At 39.2% G+C, this 18,923-nt stretch overlaps 1 protein-coding gene across 1 annotated transcript; it reads right to left on the bottom strand.

The window, feature by feature from the left end:
• Positions 1–8,050: 8,050 nt before the first annotated feature.
• Positions 8,051–13,683, bottom strand: LOC111343931 (uncharacterized). Its single transcript, XM_088761498.1, has 3 exons — positions 13,441–13,683; positions 10,585–11,094; positions 8,051–8,568 (listed from the first exon to the last, which is right to left on the bottom strand). The coding sequence occupies exons 1-3, from the start codon at positions 13,543–13,545 to the stop codon at positions 8,215–8,217; spliced, it is 969 nt and encodes a 322-aa protein (XP_088617624.1). The 5' UTR covers positions 13,546–13,683; the 3' UTR covers positions 8,051–8,214.
• Between the last annotated feature and the right edge of the window lie 5,240 nt (positions 13,684–18,923).

Below are 18,923 nucleotides of genomic sequence, written 5' to 3'. Positions count from 1 at the left end.
TCTATAGTAATATTTCATTTGAATGAAAGGTAATTTCTGCCAGATCACACTGTTGAATCTCTACACAAATTTTTCTATCACATTTAAGTTTAATTTTACTTTACTTTTAAGTTCGAGTACAAACATGTTTCCACTTACACCGTTGTCTTTTCAGTTCTGATGATAACAGGACTACTGGGATGGTGGTACTTCTTCAATAAAGATCCGGGACACTGAATTCCATCCTGTGTAAGCGTTGCCCAATGTCTGCCCAAAGCACTTACCTACCCACAGTTCAACCCGAACCGTGCCCCGTCACAGAAACCTTCAAAGAAATGACTACGGAGGATGCTGGGCGTTCAGCTATAATAATTAGTGTAAAGCACTGAATGAACTAGCAAAGGTCCACTGCATTCCCTTCCGTTGAACTTGAAATACCATCTGTTGCATTTGGGATTGGAATTGAGTAGACAACTATTTCCTTGGTATGAGACTTAAAGGGCCGTATTTTGGTGCCGTTTGTTAAAAGAGCGTTCCTTTAAACAAAATTATGAAACACACTGAGAGAAAATAACCCAACTAAAAATATCACGAGCACTGCAAAAATGCGGACGCGAAATAATCCATGAAGCATGTTGTTCTCAGAGACAAATGTTAAGCCTTTTTTAATAAGAACCTTTTTTATAGGAACATTCTATGAAGATACCCAGGCTGAGAGTCAGTCAAGAACGGCTCTTTTCTTCTTATTTTGGTGAGAAGTAAAATTAAAGGTAAAATAAATGCAAAACCATGGTCTAAAAGGACAACTAAGTCAAGTCCTTGGGGACATTTTTTGACATTTACAATGCGGTTATTGCACGATACAACATATTTCATAACATAACCAAAGTTAAGCGCGCGCACTGATTGGTCAATTTAGCGTCCCCCATCTGCCCATGGGTGTACGCTGCTGACGTGAGCAATTGCGAAGACTATTTTTCCGCGCGCGCTTGTTTTTTCTGGTCACGTAAGATTTGTTAAATAAAAGGGAACTCGTTAGCTTCAATGTATCAATGTTATGTTAAAAAACAAATGGTAAACACCACAGCGTACACTATTGAGTTATGGATGCACTTGGGAGGTTTGCTAAGCACTCAAGAAGCTAGAGTCGCTCTCGGCTATCGCCTCGCGCGACTCTTACGCTTCTTTTGTGCTTAGCAACCTCCCGCTTGCATCCATAACTCAATAGTGTACGCTGTGGTGTTTACCATTTGTTAATTGAAGTCCAACATAGTATGGTCATGTCCGAATTACGACAAAACTTTAAGAACGTATTAGGAATGTTTTCAGGCTCAAATCTCAAAAAATAAGAACTTCCGACCTCGGCACCAGCAAAAATACATGTTCTTCTACAAAAAGAGTGTGTAATAGATCGATTTGTTAAAAAAAGAAAGAAATTTGTGAATAAAAGGTACAATTTTTGTTCTGTGGCCATAAGGGGTTCAAGTTGTGGTTGGAATAACTGTCTTATAACGGTGAAAAGACGCCCCTTTGGACATGACTTCCCTGATCAGCAGCTAAGCAAGGAGTTCCTTCAAACCACATATGTGCAGCCTGTGCTATTTTATTTATCAAGTAGAGGTCATGATCGGTCAGCGTACCTAAGAATAATTTGGTTCCGATTATGTTTGTTTACTTTAAACGAAGCCTAAGAAAAGTAGATGTTTACGGGTGATACTGATTAGTTTCAGTGATAAACTTGTGAAAATTGCTTAACCTCCGGTAAAGCTATGTAATAATGTCGGTAGGTAACCAATAGCATGTAGACTAACGCCACATCCTACTAGAATGCAAACTATAAAAATGATAATATGTAACTTTAAACCAGTTGAAAATTCCGGATGGGGAATGAGGAAAATGACGCCACAAGCTCAAAGTCGTTTTTAGTTAGATCGATGCGCTTCTTTTCAAAGCCAAAAAACTTGCGGTGTAGGTGTCAGTTTGTTGACTAAGTGAAAGTTAAAGTGTCTTGTGGTGGGTAACTAACTAACAAGCCTCTCAATTGGTTCAATCTCACCTCACTCATGCACTGAAGTTTTCTAACCGCTAAATCTCATCTAAGGAGCTCCAATGTTTGTGAACTCAGGTATAGAGGCTTCTCACCTTTACTATATCGCTGTCCATATCCGTTTCTCCCTTCCATACGCACTGTTTTCAGTTGGCCAGCTGTCTTGGGTCAATATTTGCTGCATCTCCTTTCTGTCCCTTTATTCCGATTCCTCTTTCTCCCCTGAGTCCTTTGGGACCCCCGGGGCCAGTCATCCCAGGGATACCCGCACCATTCACGCCTTTGCTTCCTGTTTCACCTTTAGAGCCCTTGTAGCCTCGCGGACCAATTTTCCCGGGGATTCCTTCTCTGCCTTTTTTTCCCATGCTACCAGTTTCTCCTTTTTCTCCGGTCTGCCCTTTGTGCCCCCGGGGGCCTCTTGAGCCAGGTTTATCGGGGCTCCTGCATCTCCTTGCCGACCCTTTTCCCCCGTGTCGCCACTTCTTCCCGGCGGACCTGAAGGACCAGACGACTCTGGTACTCCTGGGGTTCCCGGTATTCCGTTGGATCCAGGCCTTCCCTGCATTCCTGGCATTCCACACGACGAACACGACTGTCATCAGAGGGAAGAGGAAATTAATTGTTTAATCAAGCTTTTCTCCGTCAAATATTTTTTTTTTCTGCTGGACAGATGATAATCGGCCTGGCATTTCGACTTTTGAGATTTACTTACTTGGTGTGTAAGTAACATTGCGACCAAAGAGCGATCACGGTAGATAATGGCAACATTTTACATATAAAACCAAATTATCATATTGGATCATAGGCCAGTGTAGGTTTTTGTATAAAAAGGAAACCGAGATGTGGCTATTCAGTTTTAGGAAACACAAGGATGAAACAAAAACTGAAAAATACTTGAAGTCTGTTCTCGGCATCTGTGAAATCTGCCCATATTGAAAATTTTTTGGCAAACGTTAAATCTATCGTATATGATACTTTCTTCTCTGTGTCGTATTACACTAGATTACGTTTTTGGTTAAAAAATTTCTTTCTGCTATCCTCTGTTGCACTTCACTTGTGCGATTTAACTGAGAAATACGGCGCTGCTCATTGCTAAGTAGAATTACCAAAATAACAAAAAATGACTCTGTTTGCCTAGCTAACGCCCAATGCTTACCTCACATTGTGGTGATGAAACATTGGTTTGAAGTTCGTTTGTATTTGTTAATAAATACATAAAGGAACTGACGGCGATAAGAGCTAACAAGGAGACACTCTGCATGGCTGCGTTATTTTGAATGCTGTTGATCATAAACTTGTTGGATCTTCAATGTTCCGGCAAACAAAACCTTTGAACATAGACAGCTTATTCCTTTGCATATAACATATTAGAGTCAGCTCGTCTCTGCACAACAGGAGCATCATTCCATTTTAAATCGCTGGATAATGATTGGTTACTGTATATGTGTAAGTGGTTAACATATCGCGTGCCTCAGCGCAATCAGAACAGATGAACTAATGCAGGATTCACGTTCTAATTTCCTTGAGTTCCATTTTCCGCATTCTCCTTTTAAAGGAAAATGATACTTGGATGTTTTTGCTGAATCAGTTGACCCTTAGCTGAACTTCCTCATCGTTTTACAAAAAGAGAATGTACTCTTCGCGGGAGAGGAATTTATTCTTTGCGAAAGGAGAAATCTGTAATTACCCACTTTCAACGTTAAAGTGATAGTATTTGAATGTGAAATCATACTAATGATTTTAAGATCAAAATAAAAGAATTTCGGAGTCGTCTATGTTCGGCTTATTATGACTCGATATACTTTAAGTGAACATGACTCATGACTCGTGTCTCAGGAAGTTCCTGTCTTAGACATAATGTTTGGATTTCGCTGGAACTCTTCCTTGATATCACTTGCTTCAGCGCGTCAGGTACATCTGCAACAGACATTCTCGCTTCAAACAAGTCTCCAGCTTCCTGTTCGAAGAACGTGGCTGCTTTGCTTTCCTGAATTATCTCAAGTGCTGGCCGCCAACCTTCTGTCATTACTGTAACGGAAGCTAAGCTGATCCTATTCAAAGGAGGAAACTAGAATGTTTATGATTAAAAAATCTATCAAACAACAACAAACATATGAAACATATGTGTGAACTGCGGTTATGTGACGTATATGAGAACGATCCTTCGCAGTAAAGCACTATTTGAGCAATAGTGAAAATCAGACCTGAAAAAAATTTCAGGCCTGTACGGGACTCGAACCACTGACCTCTGCGATACTAGTGCAGCGCTCTACCAATTGAGCTAACAAGCCAACTGGGAGCAGGCCATCAAATTAATTCGATATAAACCCGTAGATGATAAATCAAACAACAACAAACATATGAAACATATGTGTGAACTGCGGTTATGTGACGTATATGAGAACGATCCTTCGCAGTAAAGCACTATTTGAGCAATAGTGAAAATCAGACCTGAAAAAAATTTCAGGCCTGTACGGGACTCGAACCACTGACCTCTGCGATACTAGTGCAGCGCTCTACCTGCTCCCAGTTGGCTTGTTAGCTCAATTGGTAGAGCGCTGCACTAGTATCGCAGAGGTCAGTGGTTCGAGTCCCGTACAGGCCTGAAATTTTTTTCAGGTCTGATTTTCACTATTGCTCAAATAGTGCTTTACTGCGAAGGATCGTTCTCATATACGTCACATAACCGCAGTTCACACATATGTTTCATATGTTTGTTGTTGTTTGATTTATCATCTACGGGTTTATATAGAATTAATTTGATGGCCTGCTCCCAGTTGGCTTGTTAGCTCAATTGGTAGAGCGCTGCACTAGTATCGCAGAGGTCAGTGGTTCGAGTCCCGTACAGGCCTGAAATTTTTTTCAGGTCTGATTTTCACTATTGCTCAAATAGTGCTTTACTGCGAAGGATCGTTCTCATATACGTAAAAAATCTATGTTACACACTAAGAAAAGGAGAGAGCAGGAGTTTGGAGTTTATTAATGTGTTGCTAGCCGAAGAGTTTCCATGGTTTTAAACTACTCCTTTATTTCACAGTCATCGCAGGGAGTGTAGACGTTCAAAATCTAAATTACAGAGTTGAAGTTAGTAAGGGAAAGGGAAATGCCAATGTTAACTTAAGTCAAAGAAAGACATTTACCCAGTGGCGTCTCACAGTTCTTCTGACCTGTAAGTCATAAAGTTGTAAATTACGTCTATGACGTCATCAAAATATACAAATTGCGGAATGTTCGAAAGTTGCGGCCTTAATTAACTTGCGCAATATAAATCACATATTTAGCAATACAATTATTCAGTAAACCCTTCCACTTCCAAGATCAAAACATCGATCATCTTCAGTTTCTCCAATTCATTTCTCTCGATTCTTATTCTGGGAAATTGGTGCTGAATCATATAATATCGTTCAACTGACATTCTTCTCTCCTGTCATCACCTTTTTGGGGTAGTCTCTCATATATCGGGTCCTGAAATAACTAAATGAAAGGTTCAATTTTTCATTAGTCACTCTCAGGAGTATGGAGTATGGTCGTCAAAGGTCACGTGCAGAGACGATATTTTTCCTTCTTTATCATTTTCGTTCTAGTTTCACAGGTTACCTCCTGAAAAGAAAGAGAGAAAGTTCAAAATAAAAACAATGTTTTTTTTTTCAAGGTTTTGGAGCTCGTAAACAGAGTATAAGTTTTGTACTAGTGATGACGCATATGGGCTGAATTAAAGAAAATTAATCATTGACAGTGTGACACAAAGTAAACCGAATTTTATTGAGCTCCCTGCACGGACCAATCCTCGCTGCCCCGCCTTTCCCGGCTACGCTTTCTCTACCTTCCCCCACTCCTCCATCCCTCTAACGAAACAAAAACTTATAATAATGACGTACGACAAAGAACTCTTATACTAAGTGTTCAAACTATTCGCCTCAAAGATTTATAGTTTTGCCGCTGCGATCGGTTTTTTTGCAAGCTATTTTAAAATTTCAGTTATGCTGAACTCTCCGCAAATATCAAACAAGGACTGTTTATTGTCTTTATTGTAGTCTTTGCAAAATTCAACATTCTTGAAAGATCTGACAATTATTTAGTTGGAGTACGAGTGGTTACTCAAAGATTTCCAGTTTCCAGATATGGTGATAGCTAACGATGAGCAAAATGGCCACCTCTAAGCTTTTAACGGAATTTGAAGTAACTCTGTTATTTTTTTATGTAAGTACCCCTCACCCCACCTCCTGACCGCTAATAAAACTTTTGTATATCACATCCCCTTTACAAGTAAACAGTTTAAATAGAGCATATCCAATAGCAACGAGTATTTTTCTTATATTTTATAGGAAAACTAATCATTTGTCGAGGGAACTTATTAATTTGCGCGCGCGAAGCGGTGGGTGCATTATCAGTTTTCAAGTGAAATTTAATGTAGAATTCAAGAGTCAAATAACGGATTTTGCTTGAGTCGCATTATTGAATGAAAATAAGAAAAAAGGGAAAAAGCATTACCAACAGTTGCTATGTATACGTAGATTCGAACAATATCATTTGGCCTCGTTTTCAACTCGCAATTCCTTGCTTTACACCTCGCTTCGTTAACCAATTCGGAATGCGAAATTCTATTTAGCGATGCCATTTTATTCAAATATAATAAATGAATTGCAAAAAGGTAAGGTTGATTCTCTACATATCTTTCCACTGCTACTAGCTAGCGCTTACCTACCCAGAGTTCAACCTGAACTGTGCCACGCGGGAGATTCTTACAGACGCCCCCAAAGGAATGAGGATGGTGGAGGTTGAGCGTTGAGCTAATGACATAGTAAGTATGAAGGACTGAGTCAATCGGCAAAGGATCAATGCATTCATCCCCATTAGAATTAAAATACCATCTGTTGCATTTGTCATCAGAATTTTACGCTCTAATGTTGCCCTGGAACTGAGACTTAAAGGGTCATACAATTCAAAGAACATTCTTGCAGAAAATTATATGAAACACTAGAAAATAAGCTCTTTTAGAATACTTATTTCCGATCGACGTGGACACGAGGTCTGTTGTGTGAAAACTGATTTTAGGTATTGGACTTCAATTATATTTCCAACGATCACCAGCTCTTCTAGCCCGTCTAAGCTTGCATCGGTTATTCAGTTTTAAACACGTATGAAAAGTAGTCCAGGTACACATGGAATATATTTCTCTCTCTGAGGAAGAAAAACTGCCTCAAAAAGGCTATTATTTCTATTTGAAGGACTCAATTTTTATGTGCTGAAAATAAATATTAAAAAAAAAAAAACAAGCAAACAAAAACAATAAAATAAAAACAAAAAAGGTATTTTCTGGACAAGATCTAAGTTTACATAAGGATGACGGTCTGTTATGCTTTGAAATGTTTCACTGTAATTCCCTGTGGGCTTTAAATTTAGCGCACAACCATAAACCAGTCATGACTTGTTAAATATGTGCAAAACTCTGGATGTCTCAGATATTGCGGATGGGAGAGTGATTGATAAATAATAAACCATGTTTAATCAATGCGACAATTTGTTTCGTGGTCGTAATTCTAAATTTGAGCTTGGTGGTAATCTGTTGCTTGATTGCTAGAATGTTTACCGGAGTTTTAGGAAAATTCATACATTCCTGTATGATCCGAGCTTTTAAGGGACCGGTCATTATTCGTTCCCCGGGGGAGGGGAGGGTTGCAAGATTTTGGTTGTGTCTCGATAAAAATAACCAGCTTTGCGATTTTCTTATGATTCCCCCGCCTCATTGGCCGTTAATTGGCATTCATTTACCCCTTATACTTTAATCTTTAACGGTTCCACCCTCCTTCGAAACTCCACCACCCTCCAAAATACTCCAACCCCCCTGCCACTCCGTAATAAACGAGTGGGTGGTTTCTCAGTCTTCGAGAGGTTTCTCAAGAAATCCAGCGTCCTGAACTTCCAATAGACTATGTGATAAGGATCCCACCGCACTCTGCAAAGATAAAACTGTGAATTATATTCATACAACACCATTTTTATCAGGAAACATCAAACGGTATCTGAATTAAGATGCTTTTCATATTTTATTAAAATGGAAGGCAAATTTTCCCGGTCACAATGTTGTATCTCTGCATATATTTTTCTATCACATTTCAGTTTAATTTTGCTTTACTTTTAAGTTCGAGTACAAACATCTTTCCCCTTGTACCGTTGCTTATTCAGGACTACAGGGATGGTGGTACTTCTTCAATCATGATCCGGGACACTGAATTCCATCCTGTGTAAGCGTTACTCAATGCTTGTCCAGAGCACTTGCCTACCCAGAGTTCAACCCGAACTGTGCCCCGTGAGAGATTCTCACAGAAACCTTCAAAGAAATGAGGATGTAAGATTTCGGGCGCTGAGCCAGGATAAGAAGTGTAAAGGACTGAATCAACTGGCAAAGGTCCACTGCATTCATTGCCGTTGAACTTGAAATACCATCTGTTGCATTTGATATTAGAACCGAGGACACGAATATTTCCTTGGTATGAGACTTTAAGGGCCGTATTTTGGTGCAGCTTGTTAAAAGAGCATTCCTAAAAACAGAATTATGAAACACATTGAGAGAAAATAACCCAGCTAAAAATATCATGGACACTGCAAAAATGTGGACGTGAAATAATCCATGAAGCTTAATGTTATCAAAGACAAATCTTGGGCTTTGTTTTTATAAGAAAATTTTTTGTAAGAACATTCAGGCTGAGATTAACCCAAATTTTATGAACATACTAAGAAGATACACAGTCTGAGAGTCAGTAAAGAACGTTTCCTTTTTTCTTATTTTGGGGAGAAGTAAAATTGAAGGTAATAGAAATGGAAATTGCGGTCTAAAAGGATAATTGACTTATGTAAGTACTTGCGGACCGTGATGATTTTTTTGACATTTACAATGCGGTTATCATGATTGCACGATACACTATTATAATCATCTGTACTAGATGGCTTACCTAAGCATCAACTTAATAAAATACAGAAAATACAGAAAATGCAGGCTACAGCTCCTCGATTTGTCACTTGCAAGGGCAAATTTGATCATGTCGCTCCCTTACTGGTGCAGTTTCACAGGCTTCCTATATCTTATCGTACTGGGTTCAAGCTTCTGTTGCTATTGTACAAGTCTGTCAATGGTCTCTGTCCATCATATGTTTCTGATCTACTCAAGATCAAGTTATCATCAAGAGCTTTGCGTTCTAGTTCTATGGACTATCTTGTGCAACCTGTGTTAAAGACAAAGACCTACGGAGACAGAGCTTTTTCTGTGTGCGCACCTAAGTTGTGGATCAGTATTCCTTTTTCAATTCGTAAATCTAGCTCCGTAACTATTTGTAAAAGGAACATCAAGACTTTTCTCTTTTCAAAATTTGTAACTAGTAATTCTCTTCTGTTTGATTGTTTATTATTTATGTGGATTAGGTTATTTTATTATTTTATAGTATTGTAAAGCGCCACGAGAACTTTTTAATGTGCGCGCTATTAATATAAATATTCATTATTATTATTATTATTATTATTATTATTATTACACTTAGTAACAACTCAGTTTGAAGTCGAACATAGTCTGGTCATGTCAGAATTGATAAATTATGACACAACTTTAAGAACGTGTTAAGAATGTTTTCAGGCTCAAACCTCATAATTAACAACGTCCAGCCTCAGCGCCAAAGCTACATGTTCTTGTACAAAAATGTGCGTAATTGATTAATAGATTTTAATTGAATTTCTCACGATTATCAGCTTCAACAACATCGATTTCGCAAGTTAAAAAAGGAGTCCGAGTACAACCTAGTGATACTGGACACACTGATTGGCAAAAAAAAGCATTTTTGCGAAGAATGGTACAATTTTTGTTCTGTGGCTATAAGGGTTCAAGCTGTGGTTGGAATAACTGTCTTGTAACGCTGGAAAGACACCCTTTGGAAATGACTTCCCTGCCCGGTGGCTAAGCAAGAAGTTCCTTCAAACCACACATGTGTAACCTGTGCTAATTTATTTATTAAGTAGAGGTCATAATCGGTCAGCATACCTAAGAATGATTTAGTCTCGATTTTGTTTGTTTACTGTTTTACGAAGCCTAAGAAAAGCAAGTGCTTACGGCTGATAATGTTTACTTTCACTGAGAAATTTCTGGAAATTGCTTCACCTCCGGTAAAGCTATGTAAAATTGTCGGTAGGTGACCAATGGCATGCAGATGTACACTACATCCAACTTGAATGCCAACTATAAAAACGATAATATGTAACTTTAAACGAGTTGAGAATTTCGGATGGTGGAAGAGGAAAAGAGGATATTCTGAAGAAAATGACGCTATAAACTCAATGTAATTTTTAGTAGGAGATACGCTTCTTTTTAATGCCAAAAAACTTGCGGTGTAGGTGTCAGTTTGTCAGTTTGTAAGTTAAAGTGAAAGTGTCGTTTGTTCGGGCACTGAACTAACTAACGCGCTTCTCAGTAAGTTTAATCTCAACTCACTCATGCACTGAAGTTTTCTAATTGCTAAATCGCATCTGAGGAGCTCCAATATTTCTGAGCTCCAAGGATGAAGACCACTCACCTTTATTTTCCCACTGTCCGTACCCGTTTCTGCCTTCCATGCACACTGTTTCCAGTTGGCTAGCTGTCTTGGGTCAATATTTGCTGCATCTCCTTTCTGTCCCTTTATTCCACTGATCCCTCTTTCTCCTTTGAGTCCTTTGGAACCCCTGGGGCCAGTCATCCAAGGGATACCGGTGCCATTTACGCCTTTGCTTCCTATTTCTCCTTTAGAGCCTTTGTAGCCTCTCGGACCAATTTTCCCTGGGATTCCTTCATTGCCCCTTTCCCCCGTGTTACCGATTTCTCCTTTTTCTCCAGTCATCCCTTTGTGCCCACGGGGGCCTCTTGAACCAGGTTTACCGGATATTCCTGCATCACCTTGCCGACCCTTTTCTCCCGTGTCGCCACTTCTTCCCGGTGGACCCAAAGGACCTGGTGAGCCTGGTACCCCTGGGGACCCTGGTATTCCGTTGGATCCAGGCATTCCCTGCATTCCCGGCAGTCCTGGCATTCCACACGACGAGCACGACTGTCATCAGAGGGGTAAGAAAAATAAATTTTTTAAGCTACAGATTGAATTTGTTTTTTCCTTAAGCTTTCTGTTTTTTCGTCGATGAACAGATGATGATCGGCCTGGCATTTTGACTTTTGATATTTGTTTACTTGGCGTGTGAGTAACATTGCGATCAAAGAGCTATCATGTTAGATCATAGCAAAACTTTATCATGGCAACATTTAAATTATCACGTTGGATCATAGCCCAGTGTGGGTTTTTGTCCTAAAAGGAAACCGAGATGTGGCTTTCATTTGCGCAAGGACGAAACAAAACCTTAAAATACGCCAAGTGTGCTCTAGGCATCGGTGGAGTCTGCCCATGCAGGAAGATTATGGCAATCGTTAACTTTACCGTATGATACTTTCTTCTTCTTTCCCGTATTTTTATTTTGGATAGATGGTAGATAGATACTTTATTACAAAAACTTTGCAGCCATAGGCTGGATTACGGAATATTTACAAATACAGATGATAAAAAAGGAAGTATAAAATATTACAACTTCGTCATTTAGAAAGAAGGAAAATTGTCGACATCTTATAAATATGGCTAAAAATAAAACTGTTCTTCAAGCGCTCGGTTTTGCATGTGGGGAGAGTGAAATCACTTTTGCGCCTCAGTGCGTATCTACAACTCTTCCTTTGGGGGAGGAGGCTGTGGAGTCTATGGGTGGGGCTACGGACTATCTCGTCAAACAGATTGGTTGAAATTTTTTCCCTCCTCTCGTGAAGTTTCGGTAGGCCAGCTGTTTCTAGTGCTACACTATATGGCAGGTCAGGATAGATGATTCTGAGTGCCCTTCTTTGGATCCGTTCCAAATCTTCGCTAATGTAGTTTGGTAGAGAACGGTGGAATACAGGACTTGCGTATTCCAAGACGGCCTAATACATGTCGCATAGAATTGCACAAGTTCGCTTGGTTCAACTCCGGATCTCTTGAGTTGTCTTAAAAAGTGGAGACGAGAGGAACATTTTCTACTTAGTTCAGAGGTGTGCATGTTCCACTTTAAATCGTGGCTAATGGTCACGCCTAGCAATTCGGCACCGGTGACTAATTCAAGGGGTTTGCCACGTAGGACTAGGGGTTCAAAATCGTAGTTGCTGTTAGAGAATCCAATTCGTAGCTCTTTGCACTTGGCCTCATTCAGTTGGAACCCATCGATACTCGCTTGTCTTGAAAGGTCATCCACAGCGTCTTGGAGTTTGCTCTCACTGCCCTTAGTAACTATTTCGGAGCAAGATGTGTCGTCCACGTATTTCCACAAGTCAGCTGGGGTGTCCAAATCATTAATTAGGATGAGAAATAACCAGGGACCTAATTTTGTTTCCTGGGGGACGCCGGATGGTACAGAGCGCCATTCAGAGTGACAGTCTTGAGCAAGTTTAACTCTTTGTTTCCGGTCCATCAAAAAGTCGACAATCCAGCTTTTGGTTTGACTCGGAATATCATATCTTGCTAGTCCTTGAACGAGAACACTATGGTTGATAAGGTCAAAAGCCTTACGGAAGCCAAGTAGAGCTACTCTTGCCGTGGCACCATTTCCGTCGGTGTTAACAAGCCAATTATGCGTCATGTTGACCAGAGCATGTGTGGTAGACAATTTGGGAATAGATCCTAACTGGCGAGGGTCGATACTTTGTAACACGGCTGGTTTAACATATTTCTCAACAATGTGGTCTTCAGCGAGTTTGGACAAGATAGGCGTGAGAGAAATGGGACGGAGGTGCTTGTTAATATCATTGTAGAATTTAGCATTCTTTGCATTCTATTTGAGTTTATTAGCATTCCCTCGGGAATACGTTTTGTTTTTCTTTCCCGCGTTCGCTATAATTTACAGGTTGTAATATGCTAGCTTTTTAGTTTCATCGTTGATTTCACCGAGAGAACATCAGGTTTAGTTGCTCTTTTTTCGCGGCCTACTGCGCTGATACAATGTAAGTTCCTAGTTATTATGTTCATCGCGTTCGCTTTAGCCGCCTTTCAGTTTTATATTTCTGCATTTTGTAAACTTGTATTTTTGTTGGTTCTTTATCAGTTCAAACCTCTTCCTCTATCGAGCGTTTGAAATCATTGCTGTAAGCGGCCACGAAAGGACACGCCTTTTGGCAGTAACAATCATTAATGGGCCTTTGTTAATTTCATTAATGGGCCTTTGTTTTGATGCGCTATATTGCGTTATTGGTTGAAAATTTTCTGTGCTATTCTCTGATGCACTGCACTCGTGCTATTTATCTGTGAAATACGATGCCGGTAATTGCCAAGTAGAAATATTAAAATAATTGAAAAATGAGTCGATTGACCAAGTTAACAGCCACTGCTTACCTTGCATTGTGATGATGAAACATTCCTTTGAAGTTCGTTGGCATTTGTTTTTAAATCTATGAGAGAACTGACAGTGATGAGAGCCAACAAGGAGATACCCTGCATGGCTGCGTTAATTTGAATGTTGCTGATTATAAACTTGTTGGATCTTCAATGCTCTAGCAAACAAAACCTTTGAACGTAGACAGCTTATTCCTCTTCATATAACACAGATTAGCCTCTGCACGCTTCTGCACAACAGGAACATCATTTCATTTTAAAATGATAATGATTGGTTACTGTCCATGTGTACGTGGCTGACATATCACGTGCATCAGCGCAATCGGAACAGACGAACTAATGTATGTTTCACGTTCTCATTTTCCTTGAGTTCCTTTTTCCGCATTCTCCTTTAAAGGAAGATGATATTTGAATGCTTTTGCTGAATCAATTGACCTTTGGCTGAAGTTTCTCATCGTTTACGAAATGAGCATGTACTCTTCACGGGAGAGGAATTTATTCTTCGAAAAAGGGGCAAGCTGTAATTTTCCAGTTTCAACTTTAAGGCCATAGTTTTTGAACATGAAATGCTCTTATAATTTTAGGATCGATATAGAACAATTTCTGAGTCGTCTACTTCCGGCTCATTATAACTCGATATACTTTAACAAGAATGAACACGATTCTCATCTAAGACATAACGATTGGATATTCGCTTGAACTCTTCCTTGATACCACCTGCATCAGCGAGCCAGGTACATGTGCGACAGATATTCTAAAAGTGCTTGAAACAAGTCTTCCGTTTCCTGTTTGAAGGACGCCGCTGCTTTCTTTTACCTGAAATATTTCAAACTTTTGTTATTGTTGTAACGGAAGCTAAGCCGATCCTTTTCAAAGGCAGAAACTGAAATGTTTACGTTTAGAACATTTTTGTTGCACACTAAGAAAAGGAGAGAGCAGGAATTTGGAGTTTATTATTTAGTAAACCCTTTCACTCCCACGATCAAAAAATCAATTCTCTTCACTATCTCAATACATTTCTCTTGATTCTTGTTTTGAGAAATCGGTGCTAAATCCCATAATATCCTTTAATTGACATTCTTCGTTCCTGTCATCACCTTTTTGCTCCAAAATGTGTTTATAATGAAAGGCTCAATTCTTCTTTAGTCACTCTCTGGAGTATGATGTGACATGGTGGTCAAAGGTCACGTGCGGAGACATTATTTTTTCGTCTTCGTTGGTTTCGTTCTAGTTTAACGAGTTACCTCCTCATCACTCTGGTCTTTCCCCTTGACATGAAATTATCATTTAGGTATGTACCATCACTTGGGTAGTGTGAGCGGAACTGGTGGGGGGGGGAGGGTAGAGGAAAATCAGGGGAGTATCTAACGGCTTGCGGAAGTTGAAATACTCGGCTGACATAAAGATGTCAGACTTATCCCTATTTTCGGCTTTATTTGCGACGTGGTGATGCGCAGATGCTAACAAAATACCTCGAAGATCACACCATTATAGGAGTACAATGTAAAATCTTAACCCGAATGTCATTGTTTGATCCGTACTCAGAAAAAAAAAAACAACAACAACAGTCAATCAATCAATCAGTCAAATACTACAAGGGGCATTATAACTTTGCGACTTTCTTTCACCATCTCCCTCGAGAAATCATAAACTGACGAGACAGTCGCAAATAATAACGAGCGCAAATCGAAATGTCCCATTTATAGTAAGAGGATAATATTGATGATATCAATGCAAATTCCTGGGGGTTAAGATATCCAATTTGAACTTCAAACCGAATGATCGGTGAATAACGTCCGTGAAGTAACTTTTTTTTTCTTCCTATTTCAATTCTAAACAGAAGTAAGTGCGCCTCGTCCTATCCCCCTGTAGCGCAGTTAAAACTCATGTATATCACATCCCCTTAATAAGTAAACAGCTTAAAAAGAACATATCCAATAACAGCGTGTATTTTTTGGACATTTTATTCATAATGATACATGGTTTGCAAAGAGGCAAAGTTGATTATCTACGTATCTTTTATTGCTACAATAAGTAACCTAGCTTCCCTCTCAGCCTTATTATTAAAGAAAGGTTACTCTTAAGGTATTCTCCTTAATGTGTTTCCCTTACACTTATTGAATATTCAGCTCTGATGACAACTGGACTACTGCGATGGTGGTACCTCTTCAATTATAATCCGAGATGTTGAATTATATCCTTTGTAAGCGTCACCCAGTGTGCAGCCATAGCACTAGCAAGCACTTACCTACCCAGAGTTCAACCTGAACCGTGCCCCGCAGGAGATTCATACAGAAACCTTCAAAGGGATGAAGATAGCGGGGGTTGAGCGTTGAGTTAATGGCATAGTTGGTGTGAAGGATTAAGTCAATCGGCAAGGATCAATGCATTCATTGTCATTAAAATTAAAATACCATCTGTTGCATTTTGTCATCAGAATTGTACACTACAATGTTGCTCAGGGGCTGATACTAGCTTTAAGGGTCAAACAACTGAAAGAGCATTCCTGAAGAAAATCATATGAAAGACAGGAAAATAAGTTGTGTTAGAATACTTATCTCCGGTCGACACAGTCTATTTATCGCACTGAAAAAAATGTGGATAGAAGGTCTGTTGTTTAGAAACCGGTTTTATGTATTAGACTTAAATTGTATTTTCCTTCGATCACCAGCTCTTCTAGTCCGTCTAGGCTTGCATCAGTTATTCAGGTTTAAACGGGGCGACGTGTGAAAAGTAGCCTGGATACACATGGAATATATTTGTAACCCTGAAGAAGAAAAAATGCCTCTAAAAGGTCATTCTTTCTATTGGAAGGAATCAAATTATATATGCTGAAAATCGACATTAAAGAAAAGGAAAAACGGTCTACTTAAAACAAAACTGGTAGTTTCTGGACAAGATCTAAATTTGCGTAAAGACGATCGTTTACCGGAGTCTGAGGAAAATTGAAACATTCCTGCACAATCCGAGCTCTTAAGGGTCTGGTCATTATTCGTTCCCTGTGGGAGGGGGAGGTTGGAAGATTTTTGTTATGTCACGATAGACAATGTGATAAGGACCCCTCCCCACTCTGCAGCGATAAAAACTGTGAATGAGATTCATGTAACACTTTTTTTTTATCAGGAAACATCCAACAGCAACTGAATTGAGATGCTTTCCAATTTTATTTGAATAAAAGGCAATTTTTGCCAAATCACAATGTTGAATCGCTACACATATTTATCTATCACATTTTAGTTTAATTTTACATTACTTTTTATTTCGAGTACAAACATGTTTCCCCTAACACTGTTAATTGACTTCTGATGATAACAGGACTACTGGGATGGTGGTACTTCTTCAATCATAATCCGGGACACTGATGTCCATCCTGTGTAAGCGTCAGCCAGTCTTTTTCCAGAGCACTTGCCTACCCACAGCTCAACCCGGTGATGATTGGTGACTGTTTACGTGTACGTGGTTAGCATATAACGTGCATCAGCGCCATCGGAACAGTCGGGCTAAAGCAGGATTCACGTTCTTCTTTTCTGTTTCTTAATTCTCCTAAATGACAATTGGATGGTTTTGAACAAGCAATTGAACTCTGGCTGAATTAATTTTCTCAAAGTTTACATAACTAAAGAGCACGTACTGTCCCCGAGAGATGAGTTTATCTTAATAAAAAATCAAAGAAGCCATACTTTTCTCGTTTCAAAGTCAAGGTAATAGTATTTGAATGTGAAATGCTTTTATACTGATGATTTTAGAATCGAAACAGAAGAATTTTGGTGTCGCCTACTTCCGGCTAACTCGATGTACTTTGATAGGATTGAACACGATTCCCGTCTGAGACATAGCAATTGGATATTCGCTTGAACTCTTTCTTGATATCACTTGCTTCAGCGCGCCAGGTACTTGTGCCATAGAGATGCTCACACTCGCTTCAAGTAAGTCTTCCTTTTCCACATCCTCTCTTGGCCGAAGAGCGTGACTGGTTTGTTTTCCTGAAATATTTGCCAGTTGATCTCAGCTACTCTTTTATATATAAAAGAAAGTGTATTGGATTTTAATTAAATTTTAATTGAATTTAATTAATTTTTTTAATTAATTTTTTTTTTAATTTTGGACTTTCACCTAGTTGGAGCTTGCTCTGTTGTGATTGTTCCTCACTGAGCTTTTTGCTTTACGCTCTGAGCTGACGCGCGTATAATTTTATCTTTTTTTATGGCCATAAAAGGCTTTTTAAGTTTGAATCAGCAACAGCCAGTTGATACAAGTATAACTGAGTGTAGAACAAGCAAACGACACCTGATTTTCCTCTGATCCTAGTTTTACTCAAATAGTTAAATCCAGTGTAAGAGCAAACGCTTTTCTTTTGGAGTCATCTTGGCCTGATTCACTTCCGTGCATACTGTGGTTTGGGCAGAGAATCAGTAGAGGAGTAGAGAGTCAGCTCTAAACTCAACCACAAGTCCTACATTTGCTTTTCAGTTTCTGGAATAAAAAATAGAGCGAAAGTATCGAAGCACGGAATCCAAATTTATCCTAATATCTTATTTACTCAAAAGCGCACATTTAGTTCTAAGACGGCTTTTATTTTTTTCCTGTAATATTTAGAAAGTTTTCTTTATTAGATGAAAATTATTCCTAGTACAAATTCTTTACTTTGTTTGATTTGTAAATTGTTTTAAAGTTTGAGTTCCAACAGCGTTTCTAGTTCTTTCAGCGACGTGCATAAATTAGTCCAAGCCTAGGTTTGATTGCATTTTGATTCTGTTCCTTCATTATTGAAACTAACCATCGGCACGGCTTTTTCAGCCGCGTGATATTTCATGTCGAACGAATTGATCCGAGGAAGTAAAAGCATCGAGCTTGGGCTTTCTTGTCCCCCAAACGGCGAAGTAAATTAGTGTTGCAAGACTGCGGCGATCGTTCAAACAATGCTTCCAAGGTTTCTTTACATCGTAGTCCCGTGAGCAATTAAGAGCGAGAAAAGTGGCTTCGATCTGTGTACGCCCAACACGCAACATTTCCATCCAAAAGGAATTTTTGTGATTTCTTACCAACACTTTTTGGAGGACTACTTTAAGACAACTATTCGCACGAAAGATTTAGACTAAGACTTCTTCCATGGATTAAGTTCTTACAATGTTGAGTACAATCTCGTTGATAAGACAGTCCAAGTGTTTTACTTATTTGTTTACTTTTTATTAATAGTTAACAAAAATTCGTACGAAAAACATGCGCGATTTATGAACTTTACCAGCTTTCAGAACTCTTAATGGCTAACCACGGGAACAAAAAACAAAATTATGATACTATTAACCCGGATTTGAAGTAACTTCCTCATTATTTTTTTCCAGATTTAAGTGCACCTCACCCTACCCCACCCCCCTCCTTCCCTGAGCACAGATATAGAAACGGTACATGCGATTGATACATATCACCTCCCCTTAGGAAGTAAATAGCGTAAATAGAGCATATCCAATAGAGTATTCAAACAA

This window comes from Stylophora pistillata, chromosome 5, assembly GCF_964205215.1.
Source record: "Stylophora pistillata chromosome 5, jaStyPist1.2, whole genome shotgun sequence".
Taxonomy (NCBI): Eukaryota; Metazoa; Cnidaria; class Anthozoa; order Scleractinia; family Pocilloporidae; genus Stylophora; species Stylophora pistillata.
The sequence above is the reverse complement of the archived record's forward strand: the minus strand, read 5'-3'. Positions and strand labels throughout refer to the sequence as shown.